The sequence below is a fragment of the Colias philodice genome, chromosome 18, assembly GCF_061535455.1.
Source record: "Colias philodice isolate Cphi_HAF_F1 chromosome 18, ilColPhil1 Martin Lab GWU primary, whole genome shotgun sequence".
Taxonomy (NCBI): Eukaryota; Metazoa; Arthropoda; class Insecta; order Lepidoptera; family Pieridae; genus Colias; species Colias philodice.
In genome coordinates this window covers 5,760,172-5,783,888 of record NC_143103.1, presented here as the reverse complement: position 1 = coordinate 5,783,888, position 23,717 = coordinate 5,760,172, and the positions used below count along the sequence as shown (strand labels likewise).

The 23,717-nt window shown below is 39.8% G+C and overlaps 1 protein-coding gene across 1 annotated transcript; it reads right to left on the bottom strand.

Annotated features, from left to right (window-relative positions):
• Positions 1-5: 5 nt before the first annotated feature.
• On the bottom strand, positions 6-23,515 carry tara (SERTA domain-containing protein 2 taranis). Its single transcript, XM_089706750.1, has 2 exons — positions 23,288-23,515; positions 6-3,914 (listed from the first exon to the last, which is right to left on the bottom strand). The coding sequence occupies exons 1-2, from the start codon at positions 23,309-23,311 to the stop codon at positions 3,180-3,182; spliced, it is 759 nt and encodes a 252-aa protein (XP_089562876.1). The 5' UTR covers positions 23,312-23,515; the 3' UTR covers positions 6-3,179.
• Positions 23,516-23,717: the final 202 nt, after the last annotated feature.

Genomic DNA, 23,717 nt, shown 5'->3' with positions numbered 1-23,717 from the left:
AGAAATTCTTCAACAGTAAATATTTATTATAAAAATTGCTCTTATAGCCACATTTCTGTTTCTATAATATATATAATATTTATGTTCATTCTTTGTGCCATTGTTTCACAAAATTATTCCTGTTCTTGTTATTTTCGACACAACAGCTTAAACAATATTAATATATTACAATATTTCTTACATTAGAACACCGGGAACAATTTTGAGTGCCTCGTAACATGAGGAACGTACTAACAATTCGATGTGGAGACTGAGTACATTCAAAATTGATTTCACGATTTCCTAACGAGTATTCTTCTAGTAATATACACAAACGTTTTAATATAAATCCTGTCATTTTTTTGGTAACCAATGGCAATGAAAACACTAAGAAAAATTACACTTAAATAAGGATTTTTACAAAGTTACGTATGATGACGCCGCGGACGTTTCTTTGAAATGTCCTCGACTAGAAGACGGATGTGACAACAGTCAACTCGCACAATAATTATTGCTGTATTTCACAACACAATGCGCGGCGCAGGGCTCGCCAACTGATTCCATGATATCTCAAATAATTATAACAACCTGCTATGTATATTTTAATCTATTATAAAAAGCGCCTTTGAACTATCAACACTCGATAGTTGGGCTTAACAGTAAATCTTCACATTGTGCCATTTGTTTCATCGTCCAAATGCGGTTTTTATAATTTCCAAGGAATAAACCTGTGCAATGGTTATATCTACGGGTTTTTGGAATTTCGATGCATATTTTACATAATTCTGTACACTATTATAATGACAGGACAGTCGATGAAAATATTGAAAATTTGTACATGATTGCAAGCATTCAGAATGAGCATTTATGATAATATTTCTGTCGCACAATATTTAATTTTAATTCATTATTTTTACTAAATAATTTCAAAGTCTCAAACATCAAACATTTTATAAACATCGTGTATTTAAGTACAGTATTAGAATCCAGTCAGCATTTGTTCATTGTGCAACAGAAATGTCAATATAAACTGTGTCAGTACAAAATGGGTTTATGTACGTCATAGAAATATATCCATAATTCACTAACTTACTTAAGTAAACCATCACAACCAATCATACGGACATATTTAACAAAAATATCTAGGTAGGTACGTATGAAAAATAATCAGTTCAATTAAACGATACAAGAAATAATAATTTTAATGCATCACCGAGTTTAGAACCCACGAATTTAACCTAACTAGAGAATATCTGAGTCTGTACTGGCAATATTTGTGACATCTTACAATAAAATGCAGCATGTAACTTGTGTATCTGTGGTCGGTACTGAGACGTGGGGCGAGCTCGTCCCGACGCCAACAACATCATCTGAACTTGACAAACGATATCGATAAAATTATTAATTTACATAATTTATTTACAATCGCGTATCACCGCGCTATAATGCCCATCTCCGTAAATTTTATATGTACACTAAATTTAAGAACATAGTTTTCTCTCATTAGCTACCGAATCACAATTCAAATATTAGATTAATTGACAACGGTGGACAAACATGCGCCGGAGCACTAATGCATCTTACTTTATTGAAATTTGTACTTTGTTCTATTAAATGTCGTGATGTATGTTTGGTCCATGCAGTCGCAATTCCGTGTCGCGCCGGGTGATGTGCTATCGGGAGCGCGGTCGGTAACGAAAGTTAACCTATTATACAAAAATAATTCAATTTCGATGTAACCCGAACTAAATTTGATTGCAATGTCGCCGCAGCGATTGATTCCGACCGCAAATCCTGATAACACATTCATTAAGTCCCATTTCACGCGGGATGCTCACAACCCGAAGCTGCTAATGAGAGAACGTATCATTGCCGCGGTGAGGCAGCACCTTGTGACTAGATCTCTCTTGTTAGGAACGACGGGTTGCCGCCGATTACTATATAACTTATCATTCGATGTCTCAAATCTGTTTACCCATTACCGTAGCCTATTTTGTTTGTATCGCTCGCTTTTACGAATCAGATAGAGACGGCCTCCTGGCAGTGGAACTTTATAAAACTATATTACGGACTGCAAACGAAACGCCATTTACTAATAGTCGATAGAACGTTAGGAACTGTGTGTGAGTAGCAATTAATTATGAAAAAATATCACTAATATTCACAATTTAAGTAGTATTTAAATAATTTAATGTACTTAATAGTAACGGTATTAGTAAAAATAACTTCCAGCAACAGAAGGCCGTCGCATCTTTGGACAGAACGTGAACGTTAGCAATTCCTGTTGGTTTAAGTACAACCGTGACAGTGTTTAATATCATAAGTATACATTTATATTACAAATTCCAATCGTCAAGTGCGTGCCAATCGTGATACTTTCATTACACTCAGAAACAGTAAGGCTGTTTAATTGACAACCAGTCACAGCGCCATAAAGAAACGTCGGATGCGGAAATAATGAAAGTCCATCGATTTCTTAAGTACTTATCAATTAATAAATTACAGTTTGTTTTCAATTGTTTACAAATACATAGCAGTCAGCGCCGCGCTCGCACCAACATTCGGCACATGTCCATACACACAGAACTGGCGACCGCCTCCCGTCGCCGCTCGCGAGAAGCGCGCTCTCAGCAACAAGGAACAGAAACAGTAACACAATAATGTTTGGTAATCTCGCTCATCGTCAGCGGGCCACAGCGGGCGACCGCGCTGCGGCGCACGGGAGGCCGGGGAACATAACACATAGTCACGCCGGTCGACATATTTTACAGAAAATATCAAGACAGAAATAATTTCAAATAATCCTCGTATCCTCTTTTAACATAATAAATATAGCATTTATCTAATTATACACAATAATTTCAACAAAAATTTCAAACACGGATCTTAACGATAAAACGTCTTCGGCTAAGTCACTTGTTGCAGTTCGGAATTCACTTAAAGAAATAAACTTATCAAAAATAACTCGGCTCGCGTTAAAGTCCCGCGTCTCGAAGCTAGCACCTTCCCATAGTGAATTTCATAATACTAACTACTGACTGCGCGTTCGCGTCGCGTCACGGGGCGGGCGGCGCCGACTAGAAGAGCCGCGCGGGCGGCGGGGCCGCGCCGCGCGGGCCGGGCTCAGCTGGCGCGCGCGGCCGGCGGCGTATCACAGGCGCTCAGGGGGGCGCGGGCGCGTCCTGCCCGCGCGCCGTGCACTAACTCGTCGGCACCAGCAGCCGCACGAAGCTGTCCTCGCTCCAGCCCCAGTCGTCGGGCCACGTCTCCTCGGGGGGGTCTAGCGCCGACCGCGACGAGAGGCTCAGCACGGAGCCCCAGTCGATGGTGCGCTGCTCCTCGTCGCCGTAACCGGAGTCCCGGTCGGGCTGCGGCGGCGCGGGGAAGGGTGTCGCGCGCCCCGCGGCCCCGTCGCGCGCGCCGAGCAGCTCGCAGCGCGTCACGCCGTTCGCCACGCAGGCGGGTTCGAAGGGCGCCTCTTCGGCGCTCTCGCGCTCCATCTCGCGCTCGATGCCGCGCAGCGTGTTGCAGACGAGCACCGAGCGGCGCAGGGAGGGGTCCGCCGTCTGGCGGAAGCGCGCCAGCTTGAGCGCGCAGAGGTTCATCATCTTTAGCCGCCTCTCGCGGTAGCATCGCCGCGAGGCGCAGCGGCCGGCGGCGCGGCCGTCGCAGCAGGCGCGCGCGGCGGCCCCGCCGAGCTCCAGGTAGGACTTGCCGTTCTCGGCGCGGATGGTGTCGTGCGCGCCGCACCAGCCGCCGCACCAGCGCCGGCGGCAGGCGCGCCGCTCCTCCTCCTCCCGCCAGCAGTCTCCGCCGCCCGCGCCGGCGGCCACGGCTTCCAGTCGCGCGATAGAATCTTCCCAGCGTGCGACCTTGCCGCCGCCCTCGCACGGGGAGCTGGCGCGCCGCTTGGCGCCGCACCCGCCACCCGAGCCCTGTAACGCAAAATTCGAAATTTAATATTACGAACATTAGCCACTGTAATAGATCGATCCATTTATTCCATAATATGTACATATATAGATCTTTCCATTGAAACATTTCTATTTAAAGAATTTTTTACGAGAACGGGTCATATAAATTTATTAACTATTGTTCTTTGGAATTATATGGCTATGGAAACTATTGATACAAGAACAATCAATTTCGTTTTGCATAAAGTCTATTTATAAACTTTCTAAATTAGTTAAATTCAAAAACTTTAAATATGTGTAATTGTAACTGTTACATTTGACTATTATGATACACGACCAACTTTATATCTACCGTACCATTTAAGAATTAATTCCAAATGGAAAGATCAAAGTGATATCCAGAGAGCAACTGAGTGTATAGTGAGTCGAACATCGCTCGAGGTACCTGGGGTTGCACAGGGTTCTATTGTGAAGGGACCCTTCCCTTTTTTTGGGTGCAATATGCTTTCGGGGCGCTACCCCACTGGGGCTCTGGCCAGGTAGATCCGTGTTTCGGAATACAACTGTGGGATTTGGATACAACTGGCGTTCGCATTCTTCAACTTAAATTGTTACCTTACAAAAGATTTTAACGAGCATTACGTACGGGAACCCTTCTTTCTAAGTCTTTTCTATTACGATTTACGTTTTCCTTTTATTTCATCCTTCTTGGATTCTATTACCTATGCTTAGAATATATTTAACAAATAGAATAGTTAAAGACAACAAAAGTGGAAAAATAATCTATGTGAGATTGAGTAGGTATTATGAGTAAGAATTTGTATACTTATGTAATATTTCAAAAATATTTCACACTGCTAGCCCACAAAATTCAATAAATGGATGAACTCAAAATGACAATATAATTAAAAGCAACATTGTAATACATATCTACTGAAAATAAAACAGCCTAGCGTAAAATCTTACAACTTGTGAAACTTGAAAAACGAGCCGATCTATCGTAATAGCACCTGCGTCAAGAATATACGTGAAGCTTTGTGTTGCTGTAATTCTATGAAGTCAATTTACTGTTTTTTAAATAATTCCCTACTTCGGTAAATTTTATTCTTAAAAGTAACAACGCATTCATTTTAAGTCGTAATTATTTTATTCAAAAAAATCAGTTAGAAAACTCTACATGTAGAGTATTTTTATTTTTATATGTTATCGAATATTGTACTTGTACTAAATTGACTAAAATCTGATATATTTTATAATATATTATTAATCAAAATCAAACCTTTTGCCATACGATTATTAATGCATTATTTAATTCATTTAATAATAGCTTATTGTCAATACAGTATCCTAAGATTCATGCATTATCGTGAAATCGAAAACAAGATATTTTACAAGTATGTAATAAACAATAACAGACTCAACCTAATCCAATTGGTACATAATGTAACAATTACTTAAGCTATTAATAGCTACGCAATGCTTATGTGGTAAAAAAAAATAGTAAACTTTACGTCCATCGGGCGGCAGATGCCTTTGCACCTGTCACGTATAGGTGGCACGCTTTTCTACGCAAAATAATTCAATAATCCACTGACCCTTCATGACTTCTTATTAAAAATAACTTAAAAAGTATTTCAAAGCTTAGGTAAAAATGAAACTACCAACGAAAGAGGCAAAAAACAGGCTGCATTTTTGAATTGAAAATTTTTATAAAGTTTTCGCAATTCAAATCTTTACCGCGTAAATACGCATAAGCACGCGTAGTCACACGGTACGTACGGCGCTGCTCATTGCTCCGTTGACTCAACGATCACTCATCACTAAACTGTAAATAATTATTTTACGTCACCCTCTCTATCGTTCTTCGAAAAACGCTCTTATATTGTCTGCTTTTTTTAATTATGTAGAGTTCAGAATAAATGTGAAATTTTACAAGTAAAACTTTATACCAACATAATTTTATTTAATATTATACAGCGAATCAACTGGTATAAGAAGCGAGTAAAATAGCGGTGTCGTCGCCAGCGCTGGCGCTCATGAAAATAAATTTAGTATATGACGTCGGTGCCCTGGCGTTGCCGCATCGCTTCGTGGAACGTGGCCGTGCGACGTTGCCGCACCGTTCGCTCTTTCTAATCTTGTCGTAAAGTTCTTTTTCTGATGCGCAGCGCGTCGCTTGTTCTGTCCATTCGAAACTTGAAAATGTCTGACGTTTATTTTATCGCTCTTGTCGCATACTGCTGCATTTTATAGCCTATGCTTAGTATAGAACTTTGGCTTTGTGAATTCAATATTTAATTAATTTTGTTTTTAATTAATTTAATTACAAATGTTTGTTTGGCATATACAAATCATTTTAAGTAAAGCAAAACCTATATGCTGAACGCAAAAAAAGATACGTAAAGGTAGGAAAAATTTCGAGCAACCAGGCGAGTCGAACAGACTTTCTATGGCATTGTGAAGAACGAATAGATAGCGGCACAGCATTGCCTCAGAGCGCGCTTAACCATGTCGTTGTCGAGCAGACGAGGGTCGAGGCGGAGCGCAGTACGGCGCGGGCGAGGGAGAGGTTGCGGGGGGCTGCGGCGGGAGGGGCGCGGCGGTGTGCTAGTGTGCGGGCCCGGCGCTGCACGTGCACGCGCACACAGACGCGCCACATAATAACATCGCGTAGCGGCCGTCCGCTTCTATCTAGCGCTACAGCTACCTACGCTCCAACGAGCGCTGTATTATAGTCGACTATAAAATGGGGTAGATAGCGTGGGGTGTAGCTCTACATTATAAAGCGAGGCTATGCAAGAAAACATTTCGCTGCTTCTCTACTTATTTGACATTATTCAAACGATACTTTTATGTGGAAATGTTGGCTATCCTTTTGATAAAAAAAACGGTTGAACACTTATAAATCTCTTTTAATACTTAACATTATTAAATTAATAAACCATCGTCGCTTTAATTAAAAGGCTGCATTATAAAATTGAATGCGAAATGTAAACAAAGATGAAAGCATATTGCGAATGATTTGATTTTTATTACGCTTCCATTGTAAATCAACAAACACGATAATAAAACGGCGTAACGATATTTACTACAAGTGATCTACATAGTATCTTTTGTGCTCCATTCATAAATTCATAGCGTGAAGAGGTGTTAATCCGCAATATCGAATCGAGTCGATTGAATGACCGATTAACGAGAACCGTTTCTTTTCTGTACAATAGAGCTGTGGAGCACGTGATCGAGCTGTAGTTTCCATTCATTGAAGGGGTGTTCGGACCTGCTTGCCTTGTTTACAGGTGGCTGAAGATTAGATCGAGATAGCTCCGACTCAAACGTGCTTAATGCATCAAACCCTCGATTGTTTCCGAGCTTCCGATTATTATCTCGATCACGATGAATTGAACTTCCTAATGTCTTAATGAAAATTACTCGTTTGCAATTTGTGTATTGTTTTCTATAATATCTCTGGCGTATTGACGCTAGATAAACATTGGTTTATTTAATTATTTGATTTTTTTCTTATTTTATGAAATCTATCTGTATCATCGAACATAAAATTATTAATTAATGTATAGCATAATATACATAATATTATATTCCTACAATAGACAAATAGGTATATTTGTGTTATATTTTATAATGAATGCAAACATTGGATCTTAACTAGACGCGATGGAAGCTTATCACTAACAATCATGAATCATGATATTAAAAAAAAATACAATCCATCTATCTATAATACCTACGAAAATTATAATCAGCAAGTCACTGATTAAAATTGAATAACATTGTGAAATTCCGAAAAAGCTATCTGCTGATACTTTAAAAAAAATTTCCAATATACAAAGTGGAAGGCGTTTTCGGGTCGCACATTCGAGCGTTCGCAAGCATAACCAAGGCAGCTCGGCCGGTCTGTGGCACGCACGTTTCCGTGAGCGGCGAGCGAGGCCGCGCCGCGCTGTGTGCGTGTGTGTATACGTACACCGCCGTGTGTGCGCACAACCAGTCTTACATCCTGTTTGGTGGCCCGTCGCTCGCGCAGCTTCGAATACACTTTAGAGCTTTTTATTTCACTTCTGCTCCGTTTAGATCGGTTTTAACGCTGCCCGTATTATTGGGGCATCAGATGTTTAAAAATTATTTGTTTTTTGACCGTGTAACATCGTAGAATTTTGAGCAAAAATTTTTGAATGATAAATTTAATAAGTATATTTTTTCAATTTCTAAATGTTATAATTGCTATCGCTTTGTATGAGACCATAGCTAGAATCAACATGCAACAGAATTTTTAATAATCATTTGAAAAAAAAGTATAATTATAACCTATTTACGTTGTATTCGGACCACAATAAGGAGAGTTGGCCGGGTACCGTTACGAAAGTGCGCGGTGAGGTTGAACAATTTAAGTGTGATGAATACAAAAAAAGTTTACGCATACCGTTAAGAAACAAACAAAAGGAATTCCACAGGAATGTGTTCCCGCATAAAAAGCAAGGGTATTCCCGAAACGCATTGTTTACAATGTGCAGAGGCGCGTGCGAGACGTGGCGTTATGCGTTTATTATGATGAGCGACTTGCCACTTGATGCAATGAAAGGGAAAATTGTAGTTTTTTGTGTAGCGATGACGCATTCGCTTCCCCGAACCTCGCCTCGCTTGGAATGTCGGTTGCGACTCGCGAGTTTGCAGCCGCCTAGTGGAATGTTTCCTCTTGCCTAGTAAAACCTGCTCATACGAAACTCCTTACCTTCAGCGGTAGCAGACCGTCTATAAATATTGAAACAGTTTCACATGCTAGCGAGTAAGGGCGTATTCAGAAAGAAAGCTTGAAACTTATACGCGCTTATCGGCGCTTGTCATGTTCATATATTTTCCTGTCAGTGCTGGTAACCCGCGCAGGAAAATATATGAACATGACAAGCGCCGATAAGCGCTTATAAGTTTCAAGCTTTCTTTCTGAATACGCCCTAAGTTTGCGAGATACTCGATGGCAATAATTTGGTAAATTTATTTGGACACGCTTGGAACTCTACATAGCGTTAAAAACGAATAACAGATTATAAATTTTGCTTTAAGTAGATAAATCCACAAGGAAAGAACTGTATGTATGGTCAGGAAGAGAGACACATAATATTTTTGTTTCAAATTCTTTGTATTAAAGAGGTATATACATATTCGATAATTTTTATAATATCGCCCTTTCCAGTTAGGTATTCACAGTAACAATTACGTTGTAATATGTATATATTAGGCATGTGACGTAGCAAGTGCCGCTTTGTATGAGCTGTATGCGATTATTTCTCTACAAAGTTGACAACTTATTTATTCCTGGAAAATACTTGACTGTTTTCTTTCTGAATCGGGATCAAGGCTACATACACTGAAGCTATACAACTCTATGTTGCATAAGAGTGAAATCTCGTACTCGGGCTTCTTGCTATGGTTTTTTATTACATACACAAAGAAGTTTAAACTGTTTCTTGAATTGGGTAAGTTACGGTTCGAGCTTGAGACTGACATTGTTAGACTCGCGTATGTAGTAGGTACATAAATCACTGCAATCCACGGGGCGAAGTGTTTCATGCTCATTTAAGATAATAAATCAGAAACCGCGGGCGTGAGCGAACCGATAATGACGTCACTGGCACGTATTTCGGAGAATCCCCGGAAGAGAATAAAATAAAAATGTCACGTAGCGATCAGCTGTCGGGCTCGAGCGTGACGGGAGGGCCGCACCGCAGCGATACGCATAACGACGCCGCAATAAAACTTATTTTTATGTTTTTCGCTTACAATGGCCGCGCGAAGGTCGAGCTATCTAAATGGGTCAATACACTCTGCGTAGTACGAGCGAACACGTGCTCCCGCGTTTGTAAATAGCGAGATATCGGCCGATTGTTGCAGTGATTAATGGGGGCGCGTAATGACTCGGCGCCGCGGCCGGCCGCCGCCCGCGCCGCTCGCTAATGTGCCCGTTCATTCATCGCCCCGACACTATTATTTGCTGACGGAGATGGTTTTGTTCGCATTCCGGTAATCGATGCGACGACATTAGGGCGATGCCCAATGTCAAGGTTGCACTTGATATGCGCACTCACCCGTCACTCGTTACGTCACCTGCACTTAATCCTCTCTCTAGATATACATATTTGTTATCAGTCCATTGTGTTCTCCGACTATTTTTGACGTAATCGACATCGTCTTTATTCTGTATTGTTTACAACGTTTACAAAATATATTATCCATCGTACTGTGTACATTTTGCTGTTGATCAAATGGTTCATTTTCAATTGACTCTTGGTCTCTGTTACAAGTTCTACAAGTAGAGTAGATATAATAATATGACAACTCTACATCTGGGAACATATTCTTCACCAAATGTACAAATTCAATTTAAACGTTATTATAAGAAACCAGATCAATTTCGTGTAGTGAAATTAAGGTATGCGAATCTTGATTATTAAAGATATATAAAATTTAAATGTGTATTTTACTACCTACTTTCAACTTTGTATCATTGAAACATTTTCATAAAATATCATACCATCATATCAAGTTGAACACATAAAGAGTGTTTTCATACGACATAGAGTTAGTTTCAAATCAGCTGTTGCGTCGAGAAATACGACACACTGCAGAGTTAACACTCATGTACCTAGGTGAGCCCTTCGTGTGGGAGCAATCGACAGCCGCGATAAGGGCGAGGTCACGGTTATCAATGGCGGTATCTCCATACGCGTTCGGCCACGACATCTCGCGCCCATTCACTATGAGGAACCCCCCGCGCTCCCCCGCGTCCTGTGCCCACCCCGTACTTCGCGGTGCATCCATGCAACAAGTTAGGTGTCTTGAAGAAGTTCCCAAACTACGTGTGAGGAAACTTGCCCTACATAATAATTATCTTTCCGACTTCAATTACACAGCTAATGATTTGAAGTTGCTACAGTGTTGTGAATCGTCATTATTGGTTGGTTCCATTGTAGCGATACATACGAAATAAAATTTAACCCACACCTCAAACGCTGATCAACCGAATAAAATTCTAGTGAAACACGCTGGTACATATTTTCAGTGATGCCCAATTAAATATGGATGTGATTGAAAAACGCGTGTCCGGTAACGAGCGTGTACATAATTGGTGGGCGGTGGAAGCCTGGAGTGACCCAGTTGCGTTGCCCGGCGACCCGGGTGTCCCGGCCGAGCTCCCTCTGCCCCCACGCCCCACCCTGCTCCCGTCGCACTAAATAACCTGCCCGAAAGCGACACCTTAACAAAGGTCGTTCAACCGTCACAGGGTACTTTGCTCTTGTGATTTTTCATATGTGATATTCGACACCAACAATCCACTGCGTACCTCGGCCCGTGAAAAGCTGAAGGGCAATCGAGTGTCGTCTATTTCAGGAAAAAACAATTCAATTATTATAGATTCGGCTCGATGAAACAGAGAGGTTGAATTTGTAAATTCAGTTTCAGTTTCGAGCAAATAATGAAAAATATAGCAGCGAAATTCAAATATATTTATAATTGTTAAAAGTCGGGTTTACCGACTGCCACCCTAAGACGACGACTCCTTAAAGGGCGGAGGGGGATCGAGTAGAGTTGTATTTCTCCGAACTTGCGCAAAATTTCACTTTCTCTGAAGATGTTATGCGTAAAGTTAGCCACCCCTTTACTCCCGTCTTCGCTAACAAACTTTTATAAAATAGTTTCTCGTCTCTTTAAACATTTATCATCAGCAGTTCTGGCCTATTAACGCACCATTCAATAGCGTTAAATTTATACTGAATACGAAAAATATTATACGCTTTGAAATTTCTTTCATTTTATATCGTGCTATATAAAAGATTAAAAGTTTAACTAAAAACAAAACTTGCAGTACATTCGCAGAGAGCGCTTTTCACCCTCTGTGTGACATCGTTATCTTAGCAAATTCTAACCGAATAAAACATAAAAACGTACGTCAAAAAAAGTCCTTCTACTCACAAAAACCCTACTGCCACCTCGCCCTCTCTGAAGTTATAAAACACTGAAAGCGAGCGAATGAGGCGCAGTGTTCTCGACCTTATTCCTTATTGTCAGAGCTCAAAGTGGTGTACGCGGAGCGCACACGAAAGTCTCGTGTCTGAAAGGCGAGCACACGAGCGTAGAAGGTTTAAAGCAAAATGAAAGCCGACTTCGCTCTTAATTCACCAGTACATAGATGCGGCATACGAACGTCGATAGAGCTCCCCCGGCCGCCTCGCCCGCCCGCGCCGCCCGCCCCCACGCCGGGTATAAATAAGGGGGAAAACTCCGGTTAACAAGAGAGTGAGCACCCTCCCTCGCGGCATCGCTGGAAGGGAGAATTAAGGGGGTTGCGGCGAAGGACGAATTAAGGAGATGAGAGAGCACACGCTCTCGAGACGAAACGTCATGCCGAGCGGGGAATTATACAAAAAGCTTCTGAATACTGCAATGCTCATTTCGCTTTTTTGTTCTTCGATATATTTTATAAACTATGTATTTATAATTAATAATAAGTAATCAGCATAATATCTAGTAACTAGAAACATTACTTCAAATACCTACCTAGACGTAGAACAATATAGTACGTTCATAATATGTTATCATATATTTCTGATTACAAATATCTAGAACTTATTTTTTAAGTCATAAATAACAAACTATATCCCTCTGGAGTTAGGGTTTGTTTTCGGTAGAATTGGTGGAGCTCCTTTGTCTTGCTAATTCTGGACGGAGCAGAATCGATCGTATTACAGAGTCTCAAGGTGGAGTTTGGCAAAACGGAATCGTAATATTCTTTGGAAGAGGGTGGGTATAAATTTTCCATGGGGGCAGACGGGGCGACGTCGCGCGAGGGCGCCGCTGACTCACTCGGCGGTTACGGGCGTGGGGCGCGGGTAGCACATATTATAAGTATCTTCTCACATGTCACAAACTTTTCTCCGCATCGAGAAACTTTGTTAACGTCAACCGAGCACGTGGCCTTCGGCATTATACATAATTACTACTACGATTCCCGCGCAAATGCGAAAACTTTATCGCCTACTTTTTACGATCAATGTCAAGTGCTTAGGCCTTAATGAAAACAAATTCTAGTATTTGGTCTTGGTAATTATTAATATTTATATTCATTGACAGCGTAGTTCCTGGTGCTAGTTTTCATTGCGCTTAGGTACTTATATCTACTTAATTAATTACCGCTAACATAGAGAGCGCAACTCTAGAATTTTACATAGTATCATACCTACTTATATATTTTCTTTTTCAAAAAAAAAAATAACAAGATGACCAGCAGATACACAAACATATCAGAATATCGCAAACCTTTTTTTATCCAACTACGTAGAATGTTTAGAGCGGAAATACATTGAAAATACATTAAATTCCAAACAGCATAACATATAATAATAATAATTGTCCGTGATAAGAGTGTCGGGCAATCAGCGTTACATCGGTCCGTCACCTTGAAGACTGATAACGGGCCCGCTGATAAGACGCTTGCGACATTCTCGCGGTACGAGTTACAGCCGTGATTATTTAATTATAATTTTACATAAATCTTTACTGTTTTCATTAGGCTACAAATCATTGAGTAATTTACATCATTACATAAAAACATACACCGACTATCATTATGCAAATATCATGTTATCCATTCACCAAGATTTTTTAATCGTATTCAGTGTTACGATGGTCATTAATATATGTATTATCAGTATGCGATACATTACGAATTTCGCTGAATGGTTTAGTTGCTGTTTAGTGTTTACTGTTTATTATCATAAATAATTTATAATTTTTCTAATAAATTGTTAATCAATATGAATCTAAGAAATTACAGTGCGGTGTTGATAGTTGAATATTTTAAGCTCCATCAAATATTCAGTAGCGTGATACTTTTTCTAATATCGAATACCTACATGTAACGCATATATATTTCTTTTAGAACCTTTATAGCGACGCGTTCGTTTTCAGCATTAGCATATTGAAAGCAATAAATGTTGGAAGATGTGTGTTCGTTCGCTGCGCTCTGTGAACTGAGATCGGAGAGTTCTCTCCAGGCTGTATATTGTTATATCCATTGCGACGAAGGGGCGGCTTTATCTATATATTCGCCCCTCCTCCAAGAAAATACGCTGGCGTAGCGCGGGAACGACTTTCCCGCTAAAACTTATAGCCAGTTCGTTTTGACGCGACGCTTTTTCATGAGCTTGACTTAGCCGTCGTTTTATGGAAAGCAGATTTTGCACGAGCTAAATAACTTCGCAAATTTATGAGCATTCAATCCTGTTATGTCTAACTTTGTCTCTTTAGTTATTTAACGAATTAGGCTGATCATTTCAACGTGAAGAATACTAGGAGCTTGATATTTGTCTAGAGCCTCGGTCGGTATAATCAATTTATAGTGGTAAGGAAAACAGAAATGTGGCCACCAAACGTATCGTTCGGTTTACTGTTGCCAGCTAATGGCGATAGGGCCAGTGTGGTAGTACCGTTGCTGCTTTGCATAAGTAATGACCACCGATGCCTCCCGCCGTCCCGCGCCCCTCGCCCGCCCCCGCTCTAGGCCTATCGATTGCGGCGGCGCGAGGGCGGGCCGCATCGCCGTAATTGTCACAGCAAGTAAAATCATACTCGTTTCTCTTAATATCAGCCTTATTACTATGGCATAAAACGCAAACTGCCTAAAATCAATCTCAAATAGACTACCAAATGTGTTATAGTCCGCTCTAAGTTAGGAGGCGGCTCGTAATAGAGCCTTCGAAAAGTCTATGACAGAGCTTAATTAGACAGGCGTGCGATAGCGACAAATGGATTTTACTTGTCCAATATTTCTGCGCAAATTCTGGCCTTAAAAGTAAACTGTTTAAAATTAGTGGTCCTGTGTGTGAATTGAGCTGACCGTTTCAGCTCGTCGGCGGTATATATATTTGTTCATTTTGTTAGCAGCAATCTGCTACCAGCTAAAAACAACATGATTTTCAGACGTGCTCAGTTCAAATAGAGAGCTTAATTCAGATGTTGAATTCAGATATTTTCAGAATTATTGCAGATTTAAATAATCCAAAGATTGGAACGTATGCTAACGTATGTCGTCGTACCTACTGACAGTATGCTACAAAGTTTTCATCTTTTTAGAAAACAATAACGCATTCGAGCAACGAAGCGAGCGACGTCGCATCGCATGTATTAATAGTAGTCGTCTAATAGCGCTGTTTTTTAGCGCACAACCAGCGACGAAAGTATGGTGAAAGTTGCGCGTTGACGTCACACACACACGCGCAAACACGCGTGCTGTGCCCGCGCCGCAGCCGACGTGACAGCCGAGGCGCGCCGCTCACCTCAGTCTTACCAAACGACGTTGCAACACATCGCATGAGAAATACACCAGCCCGATACTCAGTGGCCTCTCTCGACACGTTCTCTTACCCAACAGACTGTACGTACGAGTTCGACTCCGCTGTAATATGCGACTGAACTCTACCGAAGGACTATGGGCGTTCCCCGCTGCTGATAATAATTGATTATATACGGGTTCTACTGATTGCATGCGGGTGGCTTAATAAACAAAAATACAAGTCATAAATAATAGAAAAAGTCGAGACGTATGTGGACAAAAGTTTACCCGAGACGTCTGTGCAAGAGCCCGGCCTAGATTAAACTAAATACACACGCATTTCATTCATAATATAATCACGAGGATAGTTAATCGGATGGTGTCGTATGTGAAGGGCAGAAGTAGCAAAATTCGCCGGCAGTGGAGTTACGGCACGCCGCCCGTGGCGACAATTAATTACATAAAGTGAGAGATGAAAAGGAAAACGACCGACGATCAGCTGATTTCTGATGCGTGCGTAAAGTGTATAATTACCAACAGTGTTATATTTTGAAAACCAGTATTGACTAAAATCGTTGCTACAACGTTGATTCCATTGCGTATATGTCTAACCAAAAAATAAGCTGAAATACGTACCAATTTATTTTGAGATTGCTAGTCTAGGATGCTGTACGCGTGCTAATAACTAATAAGCCTCACATTTAAATCGCACAAAGAACACTAATTATAGGAATCTACTTGAAAACTGTGCACGATACAACAAATTTTAATTACCTACTCTACCAATCATACATTGCTAGTATTTTGCATTACATGTTTACAAAAGACTCTTAATTTGCAAAGTGTAGGTGTAATCTGCAGAAGCTTTATTTTTCATTGCCAAAAAAGCTATGAGAGGTGACGTCACGACCTCAGTGGGGTAAAGGAGATTAGACGGGGTGGGAACGAGATTGGGAGCGGAGGCGTTCTGACGCCAGCACCCCTACCCCTTATACTCGATTTCAAAGCGTACTGTTCAACATGATTAAAAATTTTATAGTTCTCATCGAATTATTTTCGAAATACTGCTAAGAATAAGGTTAATGAATTGTTAATTAGTAATGCATTTTTGGGTTAACTTTAGGTGCATTTATTGTTAATGTACGATTGGAATATATTGACGAAACTACAAATTTTAATTAGTGTAATTTTCAGTATGATTCAGATTGATGAGATGATTATTTAAAAAAAATGTCAAAGTATTTAAAAGCAAAATAGCTCAAACATTTAAACTGTAAACGAATTAGCAAATATTCAGTACAAAACATTTCGAGGCACGAGTGAGTTTCCATGATAACGTTTTCTATAGAGATCAAGAGACGGGGCGGGGGGTGAATCCCCACAGTGGGGAGACATGTCGATCCCCTTACCCCACACTCACACACTGCATTATAGTAATTTACAATTAAAAATATTTTCTAGTCGTATTTGAAAAAACGGAAAAGATAAACCTGATTTAAGACTATTGATATATATGCAATTTTCTTTAACACATTTCAATCTAGTATTTATTTTGTATTTTGTAACTATGTACTAATTAATAAGTCCTTTGTGTATCACATAAATATAAATGACATTTCATATTTGAAATATTTAAGCACTTAAAATGAACGCCTAAAATCTAAATAAAAATTTTATTTTACGATTTACAAAAAAACGTGTGAATTCTCATAGCGGCTGATTACGACAAGCAACGGAAGAAGAATGAATTTTTAATAAACACAGCGCGGGTGGGTTCCCACTTCCCACTACCCATCTACCTCTAAACGGCACGCACTTAGAAGATTAGTCCCGAGAGCAACTCTACCTAAGTGACTAACAACAAACATCCATAATAAAATAGGACCGTTTCTTTTACTACATCAAATAATCCAATCTCGAATATATTTATTTACGATCACTTCACTCCTTTAGATCTATCAATACAAATAAGATAATAAAGCACCGCACGTGGACGTAAACAAACAAAAAAGTGACACACTTTACACGAAAAATCATAAATCCGAACATCAACAGGTAGCGCGTAATAAAATAAAAGCAATAAAAGATAAGGCGGCGACCCGGAATGCAATAACAATGTAAATAGAGTTTTATAGTGTAAACAAGAAGAATATGGATGTGTTACGTAAACACTACGTCAGCGGGCGGCGCGTCACGGGTGCGACGTCACGGGAAGTCCGCAATAGATATACATATTTACAGTAGCCGTGCACCGCGCGGGTTCAATGTCGAGCTATCTATCGCCCATCAATCACCGATAGACGCGGGACATCCTCCCGCAAACAAACATCGCCCGTCGCGCCCGTTTCTATTTCCCTGCGAGCTGCGACTTACTACGGCCACACTACGGCCGCAGTTGTGCAAGGATCGACTGAACCTAAATCGAGACATAATTACCGTTAGATTACGCGTCATCGATTTGACGTAACATTTTGCACGCGCACGTTAATCTTTCAGCAAAAAGCGGCGATGCGGACAGATGAGTAAACAATCGATGTATGGTAATTATCGCCGGCGGAAAGTATCGATATCGTCGGTGCGTGACTGGCGGAGAGGTGAGCTGGGAACAAGGCCGGCGATGTTTACAAACTTCCGTCACGAGCCGCGAGCACTTGTCACCGTTCCGTTCCTCACACACGTCTACGCAAATAATGGCGAGCCCTCACCATTGACATTGTCCCACTTAGAACGACTGGCCGGCTGTCTAGACTTAAAATGCGTCCGTTGATAGACAGATTACTTGTATGTTGTAACTTACGATCGTTTAACTGTTGCGTGCATTGTCTCCCTACTTAGCGAGTCAACGCTGCGTTGAAATCATTTTGTCTTCCTAGTACAATTTCGCTTCATATTCAGTATATTTTACATTTCATAAAAGCATAAAATATGAAAGAGAATATGTCACACTGCAACAGTAAATAGCAATTCCTTGATTATAAACGTCGACAAATGAGCAACGGTATTCGCTAAAGATAGAATAACGTTAGCGAAGAGTATTCTAAATTTTCAAAGGCGTACGTACACCCTTGTATTTACCGTGCCCTGTATAGGGTGGCTAGGGGAGCGCATTGGGGTGGCTGGCAGCCCCGGTGCAGTAGGCGCGTAGTAGCTGCAATAACGGAGCAGTGAAAGTGTCGCGGCTCGCTTCAACCGTCAATGGGTGAAGACGTACTACTCCCTTCACCCCTTCGTCTTGAGCACAAACTTGCAGTTAATACTAAGTTATTCGGCAAGACAGCACGTATGCAGCCCGCAATGCACTCACGAACATCTCAAATGTTTTATGCCTTGTACCTAAATTGTTCGTTTAAAAAGTTATAATTTTTCAATGTGCAAGTTGGAGTTGGTTGTAAAAACAAGCTAACATTGATCAGTCATTTATAAGAATGGATATGAACGATTTTGGATATCGAAACGTACGTGATCGCGTGGTGACATGTCGCGGCGACAAGCATATAAATGCGAGGAACGAGTACACCGTCATTATCTCAAATCATGAATGAAACGGAACGTAAATTGAAATGTATCGCGTGCCATAATCCGCGTGCATTAATCTCACTCAAATGCCGATCGTTGCGTCACATCGAACAGCAAACGGCTCAAGTTCATTGATCCACTTAATGTCCGCGCTAAATGTGTCGTTATTGTTGAATGTCAAAACAATGTTACATAATAATACGCGTTTACATGCCATTTGCGCACGTGGTGGAGTAGAGTAGCGAGCGGCGAGGAGCGAGCCGCGGCCGCGTTTCGGCGCCTGCCCACTTCCGACTGATCACTAGCAATACGTCATTATGTTTATTTATGAGCTTATGATTATAAAATGACGTTTACTACATTCTGATATCGTTCGAGTTGTATAATAACATCTATTCATTCATAAATGATTAATAGTCGCTACCTACGAAATAGATTTGTAGTGGCATTAATGAAGCTATTATCGTATAATTATACCTAAACAAGATTTTACGCTTGCCGTCTGTAGTAAAACATAATTCACAACATTAAAATGTTTTATTTACATTTGTTCACGTCAAACCATTAAAGGATTTGTGAGGTAATATTTTATTTTCCTTACATTCTTACACACAACTAAACTATTTATACCTATTCTTTACAGCTTTAGCAAAATAAATACGCTAAGTCATCGTACCATTTATAATTTTTATTATTAGATATTGCCTTCAACATATTATAAACTATACAACCTATTACAACTTATTAAAACTTATAAAAATAATCCACATTACTACAAACAGGCACCTTCACCATATGACTATTATCAACAACCAGTCTGACATAATAAAAGTATACACAAATAAACATTTAAAATTGATGACAGCTATTAAACTTTCACCCCAGGATGAACTTGACCGTCGAAATAAGAAAATGGCAATAAAAACGTCAGTCTTATGGCATGACGTGAATTTACATAAATTATTATTGGCGGCGGAGCGTCTGGGACGAACGGTCGGGAGCATGTTTACCCGGTTGCAATGTTTACATAGGCATCCGTACACGAAACTGAAGTTCAACGACACCTTTATTGTTTTATAGACACGTAATTGGGTCGCGGTGCGTTCAAAACATGTGTGCTTAGTTGGCAGAATCGCAAATCGAACGACACCGTTTTGCAACTTTGAGCTGTTTTTATTTAGGTATTCACTTTCGTATGCAATTTACATTTTTCATGCATGATTTTGACTTGGGATTAGTTCCTTTTAAGTAATTGTTTTATGACTTAAACTTTATCTATTTAAACGTATTATCTAATGATACTGATTTAGCTAATGAGTTAACCAATTTCTCCGAACATATTGTTACAAAAATGTTCAACTGTTAAATTTATACTAGCAACTGGGATTTCCAAGAGATAAAGACATAATTTGGCGTTGGAGAGAGAACTACTAAACTAACTAACTAAAACACACACAACACAATTCAAAAATAACAAATTATAGGATTAGCACATTTCAACACTTGTTCATCGAACAGCGCGTGCCAACAATAGACCAGTAACAAAAAGTAAAAAAAAAATCAAACAGACGTCACGAGTAATTCAATACGATAATAAAATATGAACCGTATTGAATTCGGTACACCTGACGCGGTTTTTCTAAACAGGTGCGATCGGCCATTCATAATTCACGTCGTTAAGTGTCGATGCCCTATATTATTGTAGTGTCTCAAGTTCATTGAGTCACACAATAGGCTCATAATTGGTTGTAAACGTTTATGTCAAAACGCCGGCGCGATTCATAATGTTTTACATAATTAGTTTTGTTTGCATACGTGATTATTATGCGTGTCTTCGCGGATGACGTCCGGTGCGTTGCGGCACATTCATTCATTTGTTTATATTGTTTACTAACTTTAGCCACGTGCTCCAATGTGAACGTGTTAAGTGATTATCACAATCGCATCCGTTGATAATCGAATTTGTGCGTTCAAGATTCGCGATAGCGTTGTGAGAATTTCACGGGCATACGATTTATGTTTTGTTTTTATATGTATTCAGTCTGGTGTAGTCAATGTAAAAATGATATAAGTTGTCTCACTTGTCTCTGTCTGGGGGTATTTGAATAGTTTACTAACTTGATTCTGATACATATAGGTACATATACAATTTAAGTAAATTTCTGTGCACGTGAAAACCGAAAACACATACATAATTCATTTTTTTTCTTTCGTCTTGGCAACAAGATAGCAATACACTTTTTTGCAATTATTAACATTTGCTGTCCATTGTTGAAAATTACAAATTAACGAACTAATTTGATATATATTTAAGTCCGGATAGGTACCTACAATCTACATTCCTCAGAAAAATAATAGTAAGCAAAATCTAATAAATCCCAAAAGGCACTAGTAATTCCTAAATTTCTCATCGTGCATAACTAATCATAGGTACTTATTTCTTCATAAAATATTTTGCATAGCAATACCTACATTCATGTATTCTAAAAATATTATTTTTGTTATTGGGAATATTCGCAAAGATAGGTGGTATTTAAATAGCAAGACAAATGTCCATCCACAGCAATTTATAAAGTGTAGGTAGTCTTTATCCGAACTGAACCAATATCAAGTTCGGAATAACGGGTTATTGGCAAACAGCAATACACGGCATACGAGTGACGTGTGAGGGCTGAGGACAGATGCACGTGACTGCAACAAGTCGCATTCCTAGATGCACCCTTCACCCACCCTCCCCAACCACCCGATAGGCCTACTAAAGTTTATGTCAACAAACGAAAGTTATTTTACTTGGTTACTACCTATACAGAAACGAAATACCTAACAATAAGTACCAACCATTATTATTATCGCCTTATTCTTTGAAACGAACTTATGGTTAAACAATTACAACGATATCAATAACTTATCTGATAAGCGATAACATATTATCGGCGGGATAACATATTTGCAACACAGTTTTTTATATATCTTTTCTATTTCTTTATGAAAAGAAAAAAGAGATAGACAGAGAACCAAAGAAGGTATGGGGCGGGGCGCCCCAATCGTTGCCATAACAACGAGCCCTCGTGCTTGTTGGGAAAACCCAAAATTGAAATAGGAATATACATTAGAGACGACTTAGAGAAGACTGTTATTAGCTTGTACATACTGTAATAAATAAATAAATATTCCATTAGGACTGACTTTTTAATGTAGCATAAAATAACTATATTTTACCTAGGTATATGACTATCGTTTTTTTCATAGTTCTTATTATTTCTTTGTTTAAATTTATTTTCATACTTATACAATTTTAAATATAAATTCTAATAACTAGAAAGACATACAATATTCTCTAATCCAGGAAAACATACTAAAGTGCGAAAAATATATTCGAATTATAGACACGAGTTCGTAATAAAACGAAGGAGCAATATAGAAAGTAAAGTGTGTTCACGCTGGCAAGCCAACTCGGCGATAATTAATGTGGAGTCGAGCGAGCGAACGGCGCCGGCAGCCTCGCGCCGCGCACACAAAAAACCCGCCCCGACACAAAAACACCCGTCGCCAGACAGAGACGGCGCTATGAGTTAGAGCGAAACAGTAACGTTTACATATTTCTTGATGACTTCTCGCTCGCCTCGAGCGTCGCGCAGTTATCAAGATTCGAGGCGAATACAGCGCTTTTGATTTAAAACTACAGAATGCGCCCTTCTATCTATCACATGACGTTTGACAGGTCGCCGGAAACGCGGCAAGATGTCAGATTCGAAAAAAGGCGCGTATCGCACTTTTAAGTGTAAACATTTTTTTAACTATTTGCGTTTCACAATATCTAACAAAGGACTAAGTTTCAGTATATGAGGTATTAATTACAGTAAGTGAGCGATGTTTAACTCAATAACTTCGTGGAAAATTACAAATAACCATTATGCATATTTGCTTTCTATATGTACTAACTTTAACGGGTATATATACTATACTATAATATGTACATATTATGACTGAAAAGTTAATCACTATGAACATATTCTAAAAATTTAATTTGGGTGGGTATTTACATAAATTGAGTAAAAAAACAATGAAGTACGACAGACAGAAATTACAGCGGGTAGACATAAACTGATGGGTAGTAATAAATCTGTGAAAAACGAATGAATCCCACATTGATCCAAAATACGAAGTAAACAACTTTTTTATGATTGAATTCTATTCCTTTTTGAATGAATAAATATTGCATTCTCTATTAAAACGTTCTTAGTTCTTACATCAATACTAGAAAAGAAAAAACTTGAACAAAGTGTTGCAAAGTTCGAATTGTGTAATATCAGGAAAAATATTTCTATGAAAGCATTTATTAATTATTTCCTCGAATAGGATTATAGTTTCCATAAGATCCAAAAGAACATAGTTGTCAAAACCTAGTCTTGGACTTACAAAAATCACTTGATGTTACTCAACTGAATCAAGTTGCAAACTATGTTGAAGTTGAATAAATTTCCACACAATATAATAATATAATACGCACGGGGGGACGTATAGAACTGTATCTTACCTGGAAATCACTCCACATCTTCATGGGGATACACCATAGTTCCGATACGAAAACATCACAAGAACACGATAACAACTGTCAAATATGTCACAGCACGGCGTCACTAACACGTACAATCGGTGCAGAGGCCGGGCGCAGACTGACGAGAGCGAGGCGAGTGTCGCGGCCGGGACTTGCGACGTTTCGGAGTTGCGATCGGCCCGAATCGGCCCCGCTTCGCCCGACCTGCTTCGACTGTACGGCTTTCGGCACACAATACTGGATTCTACGTTCACAGCGCTGCGCCCACCTGCGTTATACTTCCACGAAAAACAAAATTAAACTTACCCTCCACTGGCTCCAGCATGAACACAGAGGATTTATGTGTAGCTTCTCCCAGATTGCAATTTAAAGCACTTTTTTACGAAAAAATACTATTGGAGTGGTCAAA

Bases quoted from the DNA above. Each gene is read 5' to 3' on its own strand.
- tara (XM_089706750.1), bottom strand. From the start codon at position 23,311: ATGAAGATGTGGAGTGATTTCCAG. The intron at 3,915-23,287 runs GTAAGATACAGT...TTTGCGTTACAG, and splicing joins AGATGTGGAGTGATTTCCAG to GGCTCGGGTGGCGGGTGCGG.